The sequence below is a fragment of the Lagopus muta genome, chromosome 9 (assembly GCF_023343835.1).
Source record: "Lagopus muta isolate bLagMut1 chromosome 9, bLagMut1 primary, whole genome shotgun sequence".
NCBI lineage: Eukaryota > Metazoa > Chordata > Aves > Galliformes > Phasianidae > Lagopus > Lagopus muta.
In genome coordinates, this window is record NC_064441.1 from 22,376,340 (window position 1) to 22,396,007 (window position 19,668).

A 19,668-nucleotide genomic window follows, 5' to 3' on the forward strand; every position below is an offset into this window, starting at 1 on the left:
CTACCTTGGTTTTAGACTTCAGTCCTACCAAAGAAGTAGGATACAAATATATCCTAAGGGCTCTAGGCTACATAAGATGCTGTTAGGGATGTTAGAATACTTCTCATTTGAAGGAGTTTTCAAAATGAGTTCATTTAACTGAAGGTGCTTTATCATTGCTTTGAAGAGATTTGCCTGGAACTTTCTGGAGGGAGAAGGAAGAGCAAAGGAGTGTAGTGGGACACCTACATTCCTACATTTCCTTCTGAACTTCAAATTCACAGACCTAAAATCCAACACTGAGGTCTCTCTTTGGATGCATTTTAGCCTGGATTAAGTTGGAATGTGGAACCAACACTTCTTGAATGTAAATACTGCTCGCTGTATTTCAGAAGAAAGGTTATGTATCAGGATATTCATTTTATTTGTATGTTTTCTTTCTTATTAAATGTCTGCACGTATGCATATCTTAATGAAAACTCATAACACAAAGCCCCTCACATTTCTGTCATTCTCAGCATACAGCCCTCAATCTGCAACAACTGTCATTTTAAAATGAATCTCATCCATGCTTAATTTGTGTTTCAAGGATAGCACTCAGCCGTACGGTCTAGTGCCAATCCCTTTTCATAAACACTGATGGAAATCTAACATACCTTTCCCTAACAGATTTTTTTTTATTAGCTTTATTATGTGTTTTTAAGTCAAACAGCTTTTGAACTGTGAAAAAATCTAAGGACATCTTTACATTTCTAAGTATGATTCATCAGACGTTCCAAATTTTTACAAATTATAGTTGAAGAGCTCTCCTGAGAGCTGAGATGATTCAAGCACTGTCTTGTTACTAATTGTAGCTTTAAGAAAGTAGCAAAAAAAACTATCCTTAAATTGCAAGCCTGCTGCTTCCTGCTGTCTTTTTGCTGAGTTACTTAGCAAGCTGCTTCCAAATACTTAACCTCTCCTGCAAACTAACCTAACAAAGCTCAGCTCACTCTGAAGACATTCAGTTGTTCCTCAGGAAGATGTAAAATTTTTGGTTTGATGGTGGGTTTTTTTGCAAAACGTATTCCATATGTGGTTAGAACAGCATCTTAATTATAACCAGGTCTGAGGGAGTTGGTCGCTATAGCAACAGTCCATTTAGTGCATTTTAAGAGGAAAACCCAACTCGTCTGAATGTTTGAGGGAAGACAAAACGAAAGAGGAAGGGAGGTTGAGCTTGCTTTTTCTCTAAGCCACAAGCTGCAGCATCCTCTGTTTAAAGCAGGCATGCGGGGGAGCAGCTTCCATTTCCTCAATGGTTCTCATGCTGCTGACAGGCTCCTTGGCTGTCTGTATAAAATGCAACCTTCCTGATTTCAGAAATGCAACTGTGCCGGGGCTAATCAAGGATAGCACCTCACTGAATGTTTCCTAAATGTGCAGATGGAAACAGGAGGCACCATCTCCCTAAAAAAAGCTGGAGCTGAGGAAATGTGTGATGCAGTGTCTTGTCCAGCATGTGTCCTGCTATACAGAAGCTCCCCCTGTGTCCTTACTGAAGTCAGAGGGAATTTGGTGTCAGCTGATTCCTCTGCAAGCATCTCCTGGGATGTGTGTCTGCCTTTGATTCAATGGTATGGAATTGTTTTTTTTCAGAGTGCCTGGTATGGTGCTCTGCTTTGGTTCTAGGAGAAAAACAACACTGATAACACACTGATGTTTACAGCTGCTGCTAAGCAGTGCTGTACAGAACCAGGCAGTTCTCAGCAAATGGCCCAAAGAGCAGGGAGGGAACAGAGTGAGTGATTTACACTGGCCAAAGGGATCTTCCATACCACGTGAAATCATGGAGGGGAATGGGAGTTCTGCCACTGCTCTGGGTCTAGCTGGGCATTGGTCAGAGGGTGGTGATCAATTGTTTGTGCATCACTTGTTGTATACATACATACGTATTTATATATACATATAGTCATAACTATTATCCTTTTCCTTTTCTCTATCACAGCAAATAGATTTCTCTCAACTTAGGAGCTTTACTTCATTTTTTTCCAGTTCTCTCTCCCATCCCACTGGGAAGGGAGGAGTGAGCAAACGGTTGTGTGCTGCTGAGCCACCTGCTGGGTTAAACCACAACAGTATCACAGATCCAAAGACACTGTGGTTTGTTTTCCCTCTCGTGGCTTAAGATGGAAAAATATACCAAGGGGACAAAAATCCTTACTCCTGCCAAATCTTAGGTTGTGATGCTTCCCTCCCCATCACTGTCAGTTACTGCCCATACCTTGGGCAGTGTGACCAAAGCACTGACCAAGGCTCAATTTTGAGGCTGCTGTTGGAGTTATCAGAGCTTTTGTGAGCATAGGGGGTTCTGTGCAAGCCTGCATGTTTTGACAGCATGCTGAGCACTCGATTTTCATTTTGTGCATAATGATTTACAACTTGCTGGGATTCTGTAAGCTCAGCACATCTCCTTTGCAGAAGCAGAGAGGAAAGAGGAGCCCTGGCTTGTGCAGCTTTGCTGGAGCAAAGGGCCAGTTCTAAATCATGGCTTTGCGTCCACTGTGACACAGCTCTCCCCACTCCATCCCATTGGGCTCAGCCACTGAAGTGGGGATGCGGAGATCTTCTCTGCATGGGGAGGAGGGTTTGTTCCCTTGAGTGGGGTTTTGTGCTCCTCAGGGTGCGGAGAATTGTTGGGGAGGAATAATGATGAGTTGAGTACCAACTCCGCAGGTGTGTTGGAAGGGGTTTCGTGGTAGGTTGGGCCCACCAGGAGGGAGCAATGGGAGTCTACAGCACGTGGTGGGAAAGAGTTGAATCTGTGTGGAGCAGCTTGTGAGGAAATTTTTTGTGAAGGGAAAACGAGTAAATCTGGAGAGGAAGATAGCATGGTTAGTTATGGTTGCTGGAGAGGGTGCAGACCAATAAAATCTGCATTCTCATGCCCTGTGCTCTTTGTGAAGGAAGAATCATTCAATCAGAAATAAGGATGAAGAGGGCCTTTCCTTTTCTTGGATTTCCAATAATCTCTGTTCCTTGACCCACACTCTCACGTTTTCCCCTTGGATGTCAGAATCACCTTGAAGGAAGAGGAGATCTTGCTGGCTGCAATCTCATGGTGTCATTTGTGCAATTGCCACCACCGGCTGCCACTGCTGCTAAGTGCCACGGGATCGTTCAAGCTCTACCTCAATGGGCCTCCCACAGAGCTTGAAGAGGGAGAGTGAGATTTGATGTCGTACTCGGCAGGAAGAACCGAATACGCAGCACTTCTTCACTCCTCCCTCTGGTGAGCTGTGCTGCTGTCCAAGAACCAGGAACTACTTTCTCACCTCCAAATGTTGTAAATGAGATGCAGTGCCCCTGATTCTAATTCCATTAAAAAGTGCCACACCAGATGCACACAGCCTAGCATTCCTTGAAGAACTGATGAGGAGAATGCTCAAACCAAAAGAGCCTTCCTCTGATGGGAAATGCTGCTTGTTTGGGGTACTTCCTGAAAAGAGTCTGTAGTCAGAGAAGTGTGGCTGCCTGTGCAGCTCCCTGTGCTACTTTTCCTTTGCACTACCCTACAACAGCAGAGCTTCACGTCTTTCACTGCAACAGCCAATATTTTGTTTTTTTCTGTACCCTTATATCTTCCTGCACATCGCAGCAAAATGGAAGGGAAGCACATTTTCTTCAGAATGACACAATCTGAACTCATTCATTGAAACAAGTGGGATGATATTTGGCCAAATTTCAAGCAGATACTATAAGGTCAAAAACTTCTGCAGCCAAAACCTGACTCACATTTTTGCAGTTGTGTCACTCCCCACACAAGCAGTTGATGTGTTTGCATTCTGCCTTGTCTTCTCCCATTTCTCACACAGACATGCTGGCTGTTTCTTTCCTGTGCCCCATCCCTCACCTTTGTGCTCATAGAAATGCTCTCCTTTTCCTTATCCCCCATCACCACCCCCCTCAAGATCTCAAATGTGTGGCTGAAGGAGACAGGGAGCCAAATTCTGCTCTCGGTGTTAGATCTGGAAATCATTCCCCTGGCTTCACATTTATGCTAATGCAAAAAAGATGAGAATTTAGCTTTCTGTACTGTTGTCAACAGGGGAAAAATAAAGTCCCTATAAGACCGTATCCATAGAAACCATCCTGCTGCAATAGAAAGTAAAGCAGCAAATCAATCTCTTCAGTTTTAAAATGAAACCCATTTAACAACATTACAGTGCATCTGCTGTTGACGAGATCATCTGTGCTGATAACTCTGTTGAAAAGCCCTTCTGTACCATATAAGCTGGCATGAATATTTCTTCAGCCTGATAAAATTCAGATTTTGGGTAGAGCAGGCATTGATGAGAAAGACCCGTGAAGACAGGACAATGAGACAGAGCCAAGTCCAGCAGCAACAGTGTTTAATGAGAGAGAAAATTGTTCAATTTAGCATTTAGCCCAAGTATCTGGGCACATGGTGCCTAACACTCCAGTGTGGCAGCAGAGGCAATGACCTGTCCCCTCTGCCTTCCTGCTCTTTGGTTATGTGGGACCATATGTGACAAACACTACATTTTTACTTTGCAATGCATTTGTCTGAGTGGGAGTGCATGTGTGTGTGTGTGTGTGTGTGTGTGTGTGTGTGTGTGGCTGGTGGACTGTCAGATGAGATTTCAAGAGCTGCCTCAGTGCAAGACAATCCAGGCTGACTGCATTGGAAAGGTGCATGTTTCGGAGGCAGAGGCACTGCCAATGCAGTGCATGTGCTGGCTGTCTCTGCATTTTATTGTTTTTACATTTCATTCTGTCAGACTCGGGAGAGGACCTCTCTCCTATGCCATGGAGAATGCATGGGAATATATAGATGTACCATCCAGGCTGCAGACGTGGCACTGCGTGCTGAGGGATTCTGCGTTCGTTTTTTCTCCAATTGAAAAATCTCTGTGGGCATTTTGAGAAATATTACTGTTCTTTATCAGACAATTGCCCATCCACAGAGGAGGAGGCACAGTTCTGCATTGCCTTTGCACTGAGCCTAAATTCTGCAGTCTCCGCCTTTCCTTTGCTTTGCAGATAGACAGAGGATATCTGTCTGGCAGAAATGCAGCCTTATTTTAGACAAAGGGGATAAAATTGAACAGGGGACAATTAAAAAGCATTACAGAAACTGCCTCGGCTGTGAGTAGCCCTTTTGTTGGTGAGGATCAGATACACATCCCTGTGTCACTTTGCAGTGTTGCTTCTAAATCTCAGTCCCTTGATAGCAGCAATCACACACGCTGTCTCCTTTCATCTACAGCTGCCCTATATATTATGGCAATCCCTCTTTGATGGAAAGTTATCTATTCTTTTCTGACCTGAGGGCAAGGTTATTCCAATACTCTCCATTTAGTGCCATCACTGAAACACATCCAAAAGCATCAACCGGTGCATAATGGTGCTGCTCAGCATCTGAATGAAATGAGAGCACATACCAAGTGAAGCACGCGTGCTTTTTGCTGCTGTGCCATTTCTAACAGGGAGTGGAAGATGCATTTCTCACCACCTTGTGTGGTAGAAATGGCTCCGTGGTCTGAAAGGCTGAGATTTTCACAGTTAGGAAAGAGACCCCAACACACTGCTTTAGGACAGGGTTCCACTGTTGAGGCAGAAGAGTTTCCTACTGGAAAGCAACTAGCTGAAAAGCAAAGATTGCAACTTGGTTTCCACGGTCAATAATTGACAAATCCAGGGATTCTATCCACATTGAGGGATAAAACGTGTTCATTTCCTAAGTCCCAGACTTTCAATACTGAAGAATGATATTTCTGCCATTCATTGAACTTCTTACTAGAAATTTCCAATGCCTACTTAACCCTTCTGTATCTCCATATAACGATGCTGTTTACCATCAGAGTTCATATTCCTGGTCAGATCAAACACGACTCCTTTGCAAATTTCTGTCTAAAAAAAGAAGCAGAAGAAGAGTGCAGACTGGCACTTCTCATACTGTTGTTCACCAAGGGGAACAGCTCAGGGGACCAGGCATGGCTCAGGGAAACCCTGCACACCATTTGGAGCAGAGAGAGTGGATGTGTTTGTTCCTGTGGGTGCAAAACCATGTGAAGATTGGGTGACAACACCCAGAGATTTGAATGGCTTTTGACATCAGCCTTTCCTCTACCTGTGATCAATGGCAAGTCGACCTTCCCTACCATGAGAGTCCATGGGAGGAGCACTGCTGGAGCTGCTTATTGAAACTCAGAGGGCCAAAGCAGGGTGCTGGCTCTGGCTCTGGCCCTGCAAAGCAGTGAACCACAGAGCATTCTTCGTGCATAAGCTCCTAAGGTTTGCACAGTCATGTCCAGAGTAGGAGTGCTTCTTGATGATGCCTGTCTCCATGGATTCAAAGTTGCCTCCATGTTTGCATGCTGCCCGTTGTACACCACCACCTCCATGGGTATAGCAAATACCCTGAGTCACCCTCTGAAAATAAACAAGATTTCCAGCAGACCTGGAAGCCATCTGGTAGTGGAGGCAGGCGAGAAGACACTGGGCTGAAAAGCTCAGTGATGTGGCAGTGTTTCTATCTGTCACCATAGCCACTTCTTTTGACAACATTAAACACCATTTTAATTATTGCGTAAACGTGCTTTCTGTTAGAAATTTGTAACAAACAACAAGCCAGTAGTAAAATGTCTCCTTGGGATGAGACCTTTTCTCATAGTCACTTTACAAGCACACAAATCCCATCTATATTTAAAAATGCCATTCATTTTACCACTGGAGAGACCTCTACCACAAATCAGCGTACCTCTTTTGGACAAAACAATTATCTTCTGTCTGGACTCTGGTGTCAGCACCCGAGCTGTGTGCTGTTCCTGACACTGCAGGTAGCAGCAGTGACGCAGTGCAGCCCTGCCCCGCTCTGCCCCTCGTGGTGCGTTCTGTGCTTTCCACCCAGCTGCTGCCCCGCTGCAGCACCCTGTGCACTAACACAACAAACTGCAACTATCAGGCCTATACACAGCACCAGCTGTGACCACAACTTCTGAACATGCAACTGGATTGTGCCTCAGTGAGGGGTACTGAAGACTGACAATCTGCAGAGACTCCTGAAACCATTCTGCCGTGTCTTGGGAGATCTGAGTGGTGAAGGGCAGTTTCATGAAGATGTATGAAGCACAGTGTGTGGCTTTCTCCCTAAGTTTGAACCTGAAAGGCTGCTTTGGGCTCATGCAGAGAGAAACACTGTCCTCCTTGTTTTCTGCTGCTTGAGAAGCCTTTGGAGATGCCAGGGAGCAGTCACAGTGCTGGTGAGCCAAGGCCAGCTGTGTTCCCTGGGTCCCCCTGTGCTGTTTCTTACTGCTGCCCCAGCCCTCCCCAGTCTCCCAACACCTCATCCAAAGGCATCTTTTCAGCATGCAGCTGGTTGGTCAGATTGGTCCCCATGCTGTGGAAGTGTGGCTCGGTGTTTAAGTTATCTTTAGGTAGGAAGAGCATTTTGTGACTTGGTGGTGAGAGTTCATGCCGAGGTCTTTCTGCACTCTGCGGCCAGGCAACCCCAATCCTGGTTTTGTTTAAACACAACAGATCCAGGAGAAGGAAAAGGATAAGTTTTCACTGCTTCAACTCATGTAAAGATTGCTGCCTCAGGCAGAAAGCTGAGCTTCAGCTTTTGCGTGGGATTCATAAGTCTCAGTGAAGGTGATGCTGCTGTACAGGTTCCCTGGTTTGGGTTCCCTGGTTCCCTGGTTGGTTACATTCTGAACACTCTTACCTGCCTCACTGAAGTGAAAGTTAAGACCAGTGAAACTGGAAAATGGTGAGAACCCCAAGCACACATCAGACCATGCAGCCATAGGTGCTCCTCTGTAAGAAGAGGACAGATGCAACCTGCTGCTCTCCGACCCCCGTGAGCACTCACCTTCTCAGCACGATGTGCTATGGGTGGCTGCTCCCCATCGCAGTGCTGTCTGGGGCTGCTGCCTCCGGGCAGGGGCACAGGGCAGCCCCTCCTGCCATGCAGCCCCAGGGCCCAGGGCTGTGCTGCTCAGCCCCCCAGGGCTGCGGGGCGCTGGGCAGGCTGTGCGTGGCTGGTGAGGCAGCGGGAGCACCGGGGAGAGGTAGGAACGTGGGCCTGCTGAGAGCTGTGGGAACCGAATCGCCTGCACTGAGCTCAAACGTGAAGTCTTTTAAATAGGAGAGTGCTTTGTTATTTAGCTGGGCATATTCAAAATTGATCTTGCCCCTGGTGACTTCATCTAGGAATTTTGCTCTGCTTTTCTGCTCTTCAGAGTAAATTTTTTCCCCGTTTTGCTTCAAATTATACAGATTGCTGGCTTGGAGGCCTGTTTCATAATTGTATTGATTTGTGCAGGGAATATTGCAGTATTCTGGCTTTTGGTCAGTGCAGTTGCATTCATTTTGCAACAACAGCTTGTTTTTGTATTGAGACATCTTACAGATAATACTGTTCATGTCATTCCCAATGCAGTTGTCTTCCAGGTGCTTGTTGTCATAGCTGATTTTTAACGATGCCACTTGTGTCATGCAGTGCTCCAAGAGCTGCACTATGCCAGCACTGCTCTCCCGTGGCGTGGGGCTGACGTAGCCCTGGAAATGTCCAAGCCCAAGAGGCTGCAGCAGCTCATCGCAGATGGACAAAGAGTGGTACATCACTTCACTTCTGTCCTCCCTCTCCAGAGGTGAGGTGGCAGCAGTCTTGTAGGAATAACAAGACTCTACGTCATGACTGTCATTTAGCAAAGGGTTTTCAGAGCTCTGTGAGCCACAGTGTCTGCTCAAACCTTCTGTCAGCAGGTTTTCACCTCCTGGTGTCTGGCATCCCTCTGGCATTGTCTCCTTCTCATCCTCAGTTGAAGATGGATGTCTGTCGTCCCCATTTGCCTGTGACTGTGGTGCACAGTTTGATGCTTTGGTTTCTACAGTGCCAGGCACTGTAGGTGAGTCCTGGTGTTGGCACCCTGTCCTTCCTTGGAAGGCCACATTAGCTGTGTGAGTGTAAGAATCTCTTTCAGCAACATTTTCTGAAGAGGTCTGGGTTGCAGCCTTGCCTTCATCCAAAAACACCCTCAGGTGAGATGAATTAGATTCTTCCTTGCTCTTTTTCTCCTGCTGAGCCTCTGTGCTAACTTTCTGCTCTGGGCTGGGACTGCAAGTGACCAGTGAGTCATTACACTTTTCTGTTTGTGATTTGGGACTCTGCAGAGAGTCTGGGGAAGAAACAAGTCCCGTGTGTTTTCGCAGCCAGTTTATTATCCCCATTGTTAGTGAAAGCTCAGTATCACAGAGCTTTAGCAAGCATTCTTTGCCTTTCCACGTGCTGTGGAAAAATCCTTGGCTGATAATGTCTATACCTGGCTGGGAAGCCATGTTTTCTTCAGCTCCCACATGAAAGCTGTAGATGGACAAGGGGATTTCAATGGCTTGTTCTGAAATGCTTTCAGATGTACACAAGTCATCATCCATGACCGGGTTTATTTTGACTTCATTTGGGTCATAGAAGAGCTCATAAAGGGCATCTCCACTGTAGCTGTCTCTTGGAAATCTGCCTGGGACCCCAGGAGTCTGAGCTTCCTTCACTTCATCATCTTGTCCAGGAGAGAATGAATCATAGTAGCCTTCATCGCTTGTGGATATGGATTCCTGGTTGTCACTTTTTGGCGTTCCGGTTTCTGTGGAGCTCTCTTTGGAATTGTCCCCATCTTTATCCGGCGGTGTCTGGGGCCTCATGGCAGGTGCAGCAGCCTGGCCTCCAGCTTTTCCCCTTTCAGAACCGGGAACCTTCAGTACCTTCTTATCAAACAGCATGCTCTGATGCAGCTTCACTGATTTGTTAATGTTGTCCCAAAACTTTGCAAATTCAACGGCCTCATTCTGGCCAGGGGAGGCCAGCTGCTCCACACCACCCTGGAAGGAGCCCATGACGGGGCTCTCCTTGTGCTTGCTCCGTCTCACCAGGACTTCTTTGCTGCTCTCCAGCTCCAGGTGAGCAGAGCTCTCGTCAGCAAAGATTTCCCCGCAGCCAGTGAGGGAGTCAAAGCTCTTCAGCGATGCGACATCTTCACACAGAGCGTTGCAGCAGTCGTAGGAAGAGTCAGACTGCAGCTCGTTGTCAGAGCAGTCCTGGGACAAGCAATCAGTGGCAAATGTTTCTCCAGTTTTGAAAAAGGACTTTGCGAGACGCCCAGGCATCTCACCCTTGCAGCCCGGAGAGGACAGGTTCTTGTCCTTGTCAACCAGGAACGTGAGGCTCTCTGGCTTACTTTTCTTTATATGAAATATATCTCTGAGCCCTTTCTTCGACCTCTTGAGGGATATCCTCTTCCTGGGAATAGTTTTTGCAACAGCCGGTACAAAAGGCATCTGTGGCACAAAGTTCCTGTAATCGATCATCTGGCTGCTGCAGGCGGGCGGACTGGGGCTGGCCACACACTCTTTCTTACTGGTGGAACTGGACACCCCTGAAAAGCTGGCGCTATTGATAAGTCTCCCCTTGCCCTTTGCAGCAAACCCTTCCTCACAAGCCCTGCTGCTTGGGCTGCACCGCTCGCTTTTATCAGCCTCACTAACGCAGTCGTGGGTTTTACTCTTCCTCACGAGTTTGTAGTAGGTTCCAGAAGGCTTTTCCAGGCTGTTCTCACCAGCTCCACTCCTTGCTGTTCTGCTGGAAAATCTGTAGTTCTTGTGCGTGGCCAAACACGCCAGCTGGACTTGGGCTACGCTTTGATTTCCCTCCAGAGCAGCCCTTTTGTCCTTGCCCACATCATCTCTGTTTGTAGGAGTGGTGTGTGCTGGTGGCACTTTCTCGTGTTGCACACTGGATTTTATGAAGGTCCTTCCTCTCTTGAGTTCCATGCTGCTGCTTCCTCACATCTGCTTCTGTAAAGAAAGCAGCAGAACACAGCTACTGTTAGAGGAGGGCTGGCAGCGAGCAGTCAGCTAATGTTCTCCAAAGAACAGGAGAAGGAGCCCATCTGCTTCAACCTGCAGCCCCAGCAGCACTTGTAAACCACAAGAGACTGCAGCTGGGAGCACCACTGGGGCACAGTGTGACTTGCTCTGTTTGTCACCGTGATTTCCATCACTGAGTCATAGCACTGCACGAGAAGCAGATTAGTGAGACAGGAGGTATGTGCATGAAGGTGACAGACCCAGGGAGGACTCGGCACTTATGGTGCGTTGGTAACTGAGGCTCTGAGAAGAACATTCTGTTGGTAAGAATGGAGCGGTGTTTGGGTTTAGTATGAGGACTGTGAGCACAGTTAATCTATTTCTATAGCTATTTCTAAATATACTCTGATACCTGTATCAGTTTCAACTTTGGTCTGCGCCTATGTGGTTCAGGATTGAACCGGTTCATGTTTTCATCTATATAATTACTTATTACGTTGGCTGTGATCCTTTCAGTTTTCCAGCAGTTATTTCGTACACACATCTGACTCTTCCCTGCCTTATGTCAACTTGAATTCTAAGTCAACAGAATTGTATGAACGTAGGAAGGGAAGAAGGAGGCACTTCCTGAAAGCTGCCAGAGAAACCATTCTTTTAGCTGATAGAAAGCAGAACAAAAACTCTTACGTCCTGCTCTTGACAGAGCATGCTTTCCTTAATGAAATCTCATTAAATATTTGTCTTGTTTTGAGTTGTTTATACATAACTAAACCCACTTACAGCCATGGAACTGTGGAAAACATACAAACAACGCAGTGCTGTATCTAGCACTCCTTGACAAACCACATCTATCAGCCCTGATGAAATGAAAATTACCAACCCTAATGCTCCCTAGAGAGAGATGTCAGATCAGATCCCTGGATCCAGACCAGTAGCCAGTACAAACTCAGCAAGGGTGACTTGAAATTCAGCACCAGGATAAGCCTTTGCATCTGCCTGGAGTCACAGTTAGAGCAGTGCTTCCTTGCACCACAACAGCTGTCCGTAGCCCACTGAGCCAACCTGTTGCCAGGGCTGGAGCAGCAGTACTTGGCAGCATCTCATAAGGCACAGGTCAGCTGCCCCAGCAGGTAGATCAGGACAGCTCATTGCCCAAAGAAGCTGCAAAGTGGCGGGTGGCTGGCAGAATTCACAAGTAAATGTAGGTCAGAGACAAAAGGTGGAAAACACAAGGGGACAGCATGAGCATTCTGCATCGGGAGGATGGATGCAGTGGAAACATGGCGGGTGGTGATAGGTGGGGTCTGGCAGTGTGACTGTGATGGTGGCATGTTTATTTGCGTTGGGGGCTGCATGTTTGTAGTGCAGAGCATTCTTAATGAAAGCCAGTAAACATTTTACTACACTGTCACATAGCTGCATTTCACTGATGCTGCAGAAAGCCTGTTTTGCATATTTAGAAATAGGTCACTGGGACACGACTGCACTCCTCTTCTGAAAAGCAAGGTATGATTGAGGAGAAATTTGGTGCTCAGGACTCCAACAGAGTTGTGAAACCAACCATAAGCAGCCGACACCAGGCTGGGTACTGATGTCCCACAAATGTCGTGTCTGACATCCCAGTCCCTGACAGCAGATGTAGGTGCTGTGTCCCAGCAGGGTGCCCTGCTGCTGGGAAGCTCCACAGGGCTCTGTGCCCTCTGTGATTTTAGCAGGAGAGCAATGCTGTGCTTAGTGCTGGGCTGCTTCTACCCGTTCTGAGTGTTAAACAAGGGTTATTTTGGTAGGAAATGGCGTATTTCAGAAGGAATACATTTCTGCTGCTGCATCATTATCCAGTTTGAACAATGGCACAACTTTGGGAATCTTCCCTGTTAAAACCATTGTTAACTGTGAGCTCCAGGACAGAGTGCCAAATACCTGAGCCTGCTGAATTGTTTTTAATTGTTCTTTTTTTTTTCGGATCTTGACCCCCTTTTTATCCTCATGATATAAATTATCAGTGTATTTATTTCTTTTCAAATATAGAACAAGAGTAATGATGCACTGCTGCTCTCTTTCTACGCTTTCCGATGCTCTCAGCCCTTCTGGTTGCAGTGGCCCATACTAGGATATCAAGTTTTTGTGCCCGCAGGGACACAAGGCGTATCTCTAACCCCAGAAGCTGTACCAGAGCAGTTAGAAGAGATGTAAGGGGAAGTTCCCCTCCAGCAGTTACATAAAACTGATCAAAATCACACGAAAAACTACTCTGGACATTTTAAAATTGTGCATCTGTGGGATTTCTTGACCCGTGCACACAGCTGCAGGTCTGTAGCTGTTCCTTTGAGCTTCTCTTCTCTTGGACATAACTTGCATTACCTTTCTTCTTCACGTGGGTCAAGAGAAAGCAAAGGACTGATTTCCACCTTACAAAAGGAAAAACATTTTGCAATTAAAAATCACTACAAAGAACAGAAACCTGCAGAAACCAGCAGACCAAGGTTTGTTTGTCCCGTTTCCAACAAACTCTGGATGCTTTCTTCATTTGTGTCACTTCACCTCTGTTTTGCATTGCTTGTGGAGCACTCATTTGGACAGAACACATCCCTGAGTCTCCTACAGTTGTGCTGGGCTTCTCAGCTGCAGCTAACAGTGCTTTTCTCTCTCTTGGTCACACCAGCTGCTTGCTGCTGGGGTTTCACAAGCTTCTAAGTAGACAACCAGGTCTGTAGGCTGAGTTTGTATGGGAAGAAGGGTGTGGATATGGGTAACATATATATGGGTAACATTTCTCAAATGCTTTGTGTTCAAGCTTATGCCATCTGTGCAGGGTGTCTGACAGCCTTCTCGTAAACACAGGAGGGTTTCTGCTGTGTCTGTGATTCATCTGCAACTGAATTAATGTTTTGGAATGGGAAGGTGAGCACGTGTGTGGGCTGGGGAGACTTGGTTTTAGTCAGCCAAAGAAATTCCTTACAGTCCCATGTTATGAGGACTGGATGGAATTAGGAAAGCGTTCTGCTTAATGCAACTCATCTTCAGATGGCCTAAATCCCACCTCAGCATGGCTCAATAGCCAGGAGGAGTGGAGAGGAGCGTGCAGCCCTGGGCTGGATGTTCAGCAGGAGGGAGATGGGTGCAGGAAGCACTCAGGCTGTCCGAACCTCCAATGTGTGGGTCAGAGAAGGGGCAGGCCACTTTTGCCTCCGTACATTCATGGATCTCAAGGTGAGATATGGGAATTTTCTGGGGTCATCTCTCTGTGGAGGAGTGGAGAAAGATTTGTTTTGACTTCTGGGCTGATGATGATAATATTATTATCTTACATACTACTAGCTTATTATTATCTTACATACTACTAGCTTATCTCTCGTGGCAAAGGTTAGGTTCCACATCATTTACTCCTAAGAAAAATTAAAATAGATTGCTTTTTAATGTCTCAGTACCTAAAATACCAGTCCTTCTGGATGAAACTTCAGGAAAATCAGCGTGCTGGAAAAGAAGGGGTATTTGCTTCAACAAGTGCATAGATGGAAATAATAGGATTAAGAAGAGAGAGTTTTCATGAACTCTCTAGCTTCAGCAAATTTGGTTTAATTAATAAGAAAAATTACTTTTCCTAAGCAGGGAAAAGTATAATTAATGTTCATCTATTCCAAAATCTTATCAGCTGTCTGGCTGGGACACTGTCTCTTGCTCGTTTGATGTGTGATTTATAACCGATTGTCTTTCCAGGAGACTAGAAGTTAGCAGAATTCAGAACACAGGCATTGTGTTTCAGGGCAGCCAGGAGTGCCCTTTCCCCTTTTTCACATTTAGTCTATTTATAAAACTGGCATGCTGTGGAGCTGGGGCTGCGCTGCCTTGCTAAGCAGAGTTCTGCAGGACACCTGGGCTCTACTTTCACCTCCGTCCAAGCATTTTCCTTTTATTTAACAGAAGGCTGTATAAACCTGGCACAGTTCTCAAGTTTATTACATTTAAAAAGAATGGGAAGACCGTATTTGCGCTGCTTTTGTGCTCTAGGGTACAGCTCTGGAATGAGCCCCAAATCCCTTTTCCACAAGTGGCTTCATACCAATGAGACTTCTGATTCTGAGCATCGATCGCCTTTGAGAATGTTACCCCTGCATTCCAAAAGGAAATGGTAGCATCACTACATTTCTTGACAGCACGTACCTGGCTAGGGCACCTGAGCACGTGTAACGCTTTAAATGGACACACTTCAAAACAAAGCATGTTTTAGACCATCTCTGATAAACGGTACAACAGGAGAGGGAAAGCGCTGAGCACTGAGCCATCTGGATCCCACCTCCAATGGTGAGTTACCCTTGGGTGGGTTTTGCTGTGCGCTGGCTGAAAGCCCTGAAGTGCATCAGCAGACAAGAGCGAGGAGCCGAGAGCCTCCGCTACTTGCAAAGACAGTGGATGGTGCTCATTAATAATGCTTAGGATCCAATCAATTAGCAGTGCATAAAGAAGAGCTTGTGCTCCCAGCAAAGTGGAGGTTATTCTGGGAATAGGACCATTTATTTACCATCAAACCCCTTCACATCCCCAGGAGATGAGTGGTAATAATAGAAACGTTTACTAAAAACCCTGAGTATTCAGGGTTGCATTCAGTGCCTGCTGATGGGTGGTGAGATCCTGTTCACACCACTGTAACACTATTTCTAGTAACCAAATAAGCATGATAGTTCCTATGAGGAAAAATCAAAGAGTATTTAAAGCTCCGCTTCTCACTTCCTCTGTACTCATCTCTATCAGAAAACAGAAAAGAGCAGGGGGGAAAGGATGGAGGGCGTATCCAGGGGCAGTCGTGGCTCACAGTGCAGGAGGATGCTTCTCTCCAAAGGAAGCCGTGTGGCACACAGACCTGCACTGACACCGTGCCTCTCGTTGGGAGCGCTCCTCTCAGCGCTGCTGATGGCTGTATCTCATCAGTGCCCCCAACCACCCATCCCTCTGGGTAACCTGGGATGCCCAATTATTCACACAGACATTTAGCTCAGGCAATGGCTTTCTCTTTAAAAAACACCTCAGCTTTTTTTTTTTCTTATATCTTAATTCCACCAAGCAGACAAAATAAAACCTCATGCTCCCCAGCAGAATACTAGAAGGATGCGTAGTTAAATGCTTAATCTTCTTAGCTATGTGCTAAAGGGAAGCCTGAGCCTTCCTTTAAGCCCTGCCAACTGCTCTGTGCAGCTCTGGCTTTTCCATAGTAAAATTAAGCATGTTCCTACTCACAGCATCCCCACAGGAGGGATCCCAGGGGCAGAGGCAGAGCCCAGGGCAGCCCAACCTGGTGTGAGCAGGGACAAACCGTGACAAAAGGAGGCTCTTCTCCAACAAACCCTCCGCTCCCTTCACCCAGTTTTCTTCTGAGCCTGAAAGAAGCATAACTGCTTGAAATGTTCTTCTTGCACCGCATGAAAGGCAGTATCAACTCCTGCACAGGGAGCTGCCAAAGCAGCAGGCTGCTGCTAGCAGGAAGGCAGCTGAGCAGAATCCCCTGCTGCGTACCTGAAAGAGAAGCAGGGCATCTTTGCTCGCCCTGGCCAGCAGCCTGTTGTGCATTAACCCTGACAGCTTTGGCTGTTTTCAGTAGTTTACTGCTTTAAGAGGAGATTGGATGTGCATTTATGTAAACGCAGGCGTGCACTCGTCCTATGGATGGAAAAATAAGTCAAAAACAATGCTTTGAAAAGAAGCAGTCACCCCAAAATAACAGTCCCCTGCAGTCTCTGTGAGTGTGAGAGCACAGGGCTTGACATTGCACCAGAGCAAACAAGAAGGCAGATGACAAAAATCCTACTCACCTCGCTTAGCACTGAGCAGAAATCCTCTCTCCTAGCCCTGCTATGAGGCTGGTCTTTATCCAGAGGCTCCGGTGATGCTTTTCAGATTCAGAGGGGCTGGACCACTGCTGCTCTCCAGTGCTACTCTCCACCCCCTGTCTTTTACTCCTCCTTCTTTCATCCCCACCCCCTCATTCCTCCTGCTTGCAGCTTTCCATACCTTACATAGATTCTGGGCTTCCACATGTAGCTTGATTTAGGAAAGATGCATATTTCAGCCATCTGCTTGGTATCACGGAAATGCCTTCTTTGCTAAGGAATAAGAGCCCAGGAGCTAAGCCTGGGAGTCCTGAGCCAGCATTTCACTTCCCCTGTACATCACAGCTTATTACACAGGGAGGAACACATCCACATCAACATCATTTCTCACGTGGATTTTCGTTTATGACTGGGATTCAGGAAAAGCAGTCACAGTGTGTTCCCAGGTGAGAGAGATGATGACGATGATGGTGCTTCGTGAGGCTTCTGTTTGTGCCAAACTCAGAGAGGATTACGTGAGCGAAGTGATGAAGGGGTGCGTGTGAATAGCTCAGCTGCCCAAAGCTGGAGCCTCACACTGCTGCCACCATGTGATCCCTGATATCCCCTTAGAGTCAGCCTAACTTCTGTTTCGGTGTGCAGTGATGTCAACATCTGATGTTACATCATCCTTCAGTATGGAGATGAATTCATTATCGTCACAAACACCAAAGGTTTAATTGCACACTGGTGTAACACTGACTTCCTTGCCCCAGCCCTCTCCCCATGAAGACCTTCCAATCTGATCAGATGTCCATTGACCCTTCCAGATCCCCTGCCTTCCCCTTCCTGCTTTTTAAAATAAATTTCTAGGCCTCCTAAATCCAAAGCATGTGTTGTGAAGCAGTGGCTTAATCCACTGCAGCAGTTTACCACGCACTGCAGTTTCTGAGTACTGAGCCATACAGAGCCAGCATCACTGCTCTGGCACTACGAGCAGGCTGCTCTCAGGCAATGGAGTGAAGCAGAGTACATTCAGACAGATCAATTCTGTGCAAGTATGTCCTCCAGCTCTCTAAGCGTCAGATGAGTGTTCTCTGAGAAAATGGTGCATCAGACAGTGAGTGCTGATATCTTCTGTCTCCCACATGGCAGCAGAAAGGGAACAAAAGCCAAAAGCTTCTCCTTGTTCTCATCTCCCATTTTCAGTGTGCTTTAGCTGAATCTTGGAGATGAAGCAGGGAAGGAACTTAAACTTTTGTGCTGTGTAAGCTTCCAGAACTAAAATGTCACCCCGTTAGCACTGCAGGAGGCAGAGATGAGTGCTCGTGCTCAGAATGGCAGCCAGAAAGCCTCGCTGTCCTTGGTGGCAGAGGCTGGGAAGTTGCATCTTGAAAAACATCCCCAGTCCAGTCCAATGTGCAACAGGCAGAAAGCCCTTCTGTTACCTACTGAAAGGCTGGAGGAGGAGGGAACAAGTAGCAGGTGAATCCTCATAGTTCTGGCAAGCAGATGAAGGGCAATCATGTGGGAAAATGCGTTAAATAGAAGTTGATTTGATGGCTTTTATTCTGCCTGAAATATTTGTTCTAATATAAGAAGAAGCCTTTCTTCATAAGTACTATATGCAGCCACAGATTTCAGATGGTAAATCTTTGCTCTGCAGTGCTGCAGCCTTTGAGAGCCTCTAGTTGGTGCACTCTGTTTTGGAAACAGGGAACTTTACAACTTCAAAGTCCTTCTTTATCCAAAGTGATGCCAAAGTCTGCTGGAAATGCTGGCAGACACGAGATTCAATCAGAGGAATCCTGTGCAATTCAGAGCTGAGGGCTGGTGTTGATATTGTCCAAGAAAACCTGCAAAAAAGCACAGTTTCAGAATTTGGACCTGAAAATCATGCAAGCACATTATTTCTGTGTTGAGTTTCTGAACTCTGAAGAATACGTAAGAAAAGGTGTACCCAAATTTGCCACATGGAGAGAGAAACAGACAACTGCAAGTACCTAAAATTTGCAGATGAAGCCTACTTTGTGTTCAACTCAAGTTCAATAGGACTATCCTTAATGATCCAGACAAGTGCATCTGGCCAGGAAGGAGCTCCTAGGTCCTGTAGCATTTTGGGTGGTTCCTGCAGAAGCTCTCTCTCTAGGACAGAGTGTCACTGCTCCTCAGGGATGGGGGTAGCTCTCACACAGGTCTTCCTGTCTCACAGACAGCACCCAGCGCTGTTTGCTGGAGCCATTAGAGGCGATTGTACTAGTCCTGATCAGATACCCAAATCTGTTTATAGTCATTCAGATAAAGCAGCTTCTGTGATGAGAGAACTCCAAGTATTTGATTGGGTGTTTGTTTATTTTAGAACACCCATTTGGAAAAACATTTCCATTTTCAGGGCATTTTATTCCTTCCTACAAAGGAAGTGGCCTACATCCATCGCTAAGGCAGTACGTAGTTGTAGCTGTCCATGGCCATAGCCGTCCATAGCCTTAGTTTTCTGGGGTGTGAATCACAGTCCCATTCCATGCACCAGTAAATACACAGTACATTGAGTAGCAGCTCACCCACAGTACATTTATGCATTGCAGGGGAACTTTTTTCCTATCCAAACAGTTCTCAACTTTCAGTTCCCTGAACTTCCCCCTGGGCTTCTCTGCCATTCCTTCATTTCAGGCTATTTCCCCACGGCTATCAATCAGGTTCAAAAGGTTACCTCCTGCAATACCTCATCATCCTCCCTGATTAATTAAGTCTGTCCAGAATTGTTTCAAACATCGCTGGGGATGAAAGAGATGGGAAATCAGAAAACTGCAAATGAGTGCAAATGAGGGGCATGTGGAACAGCTGCCATCTGTTCAGCAGAAACACGCTGCCCTTGGCTTGGGGAAGGCAGAAGAGGACCCTCGAGAGGAGAGGAATAAGAGTTGATGGTGTGGCATGAGGGCAGTGAGGATCCTTGGTACAGCGAGGAGGACTGGGGGAAGGAGGAGGGCAAACCATATGGGGGCTGGTATGGAAACACAGA

At 46.5% G+C, this 19,668-nt stretch overlaps 1 protein-coding gene across 1 annotated transcript in view; it reads right to left on the reverse strand.

The window, feature by feature from the left end:
* The window catches only part of AMER3 (APC membrane recruitment protein 3), a 35,478-nt gene extending 18,717 nt beyond the window's left edge, over positions 1-16,761 (reverse strand). The window contains exons 1-2 of the mRNA XM_048955192.1: positions 16,650-16,761; positions 7,856-10,833 (exon numbers count right to left, since the gene is read on the reverse strand). Coding sequence (XP_048811149.1) covers positions 7,873-10,809 — 2,937 coding nt within the window. The 5' untranslated portion in view covers positions 10,810-10,833; positions 16,650-16,761 and the 3' untranslated portion in view covers positions 7,856-7,872. The remainder of the gene's footprint in view (positions 1-7,855; positions 10,834-16,649) is intronic.
* Between the last annotated feature and the right edge of the window lie 2,907 nt (positions 16,762-19,668).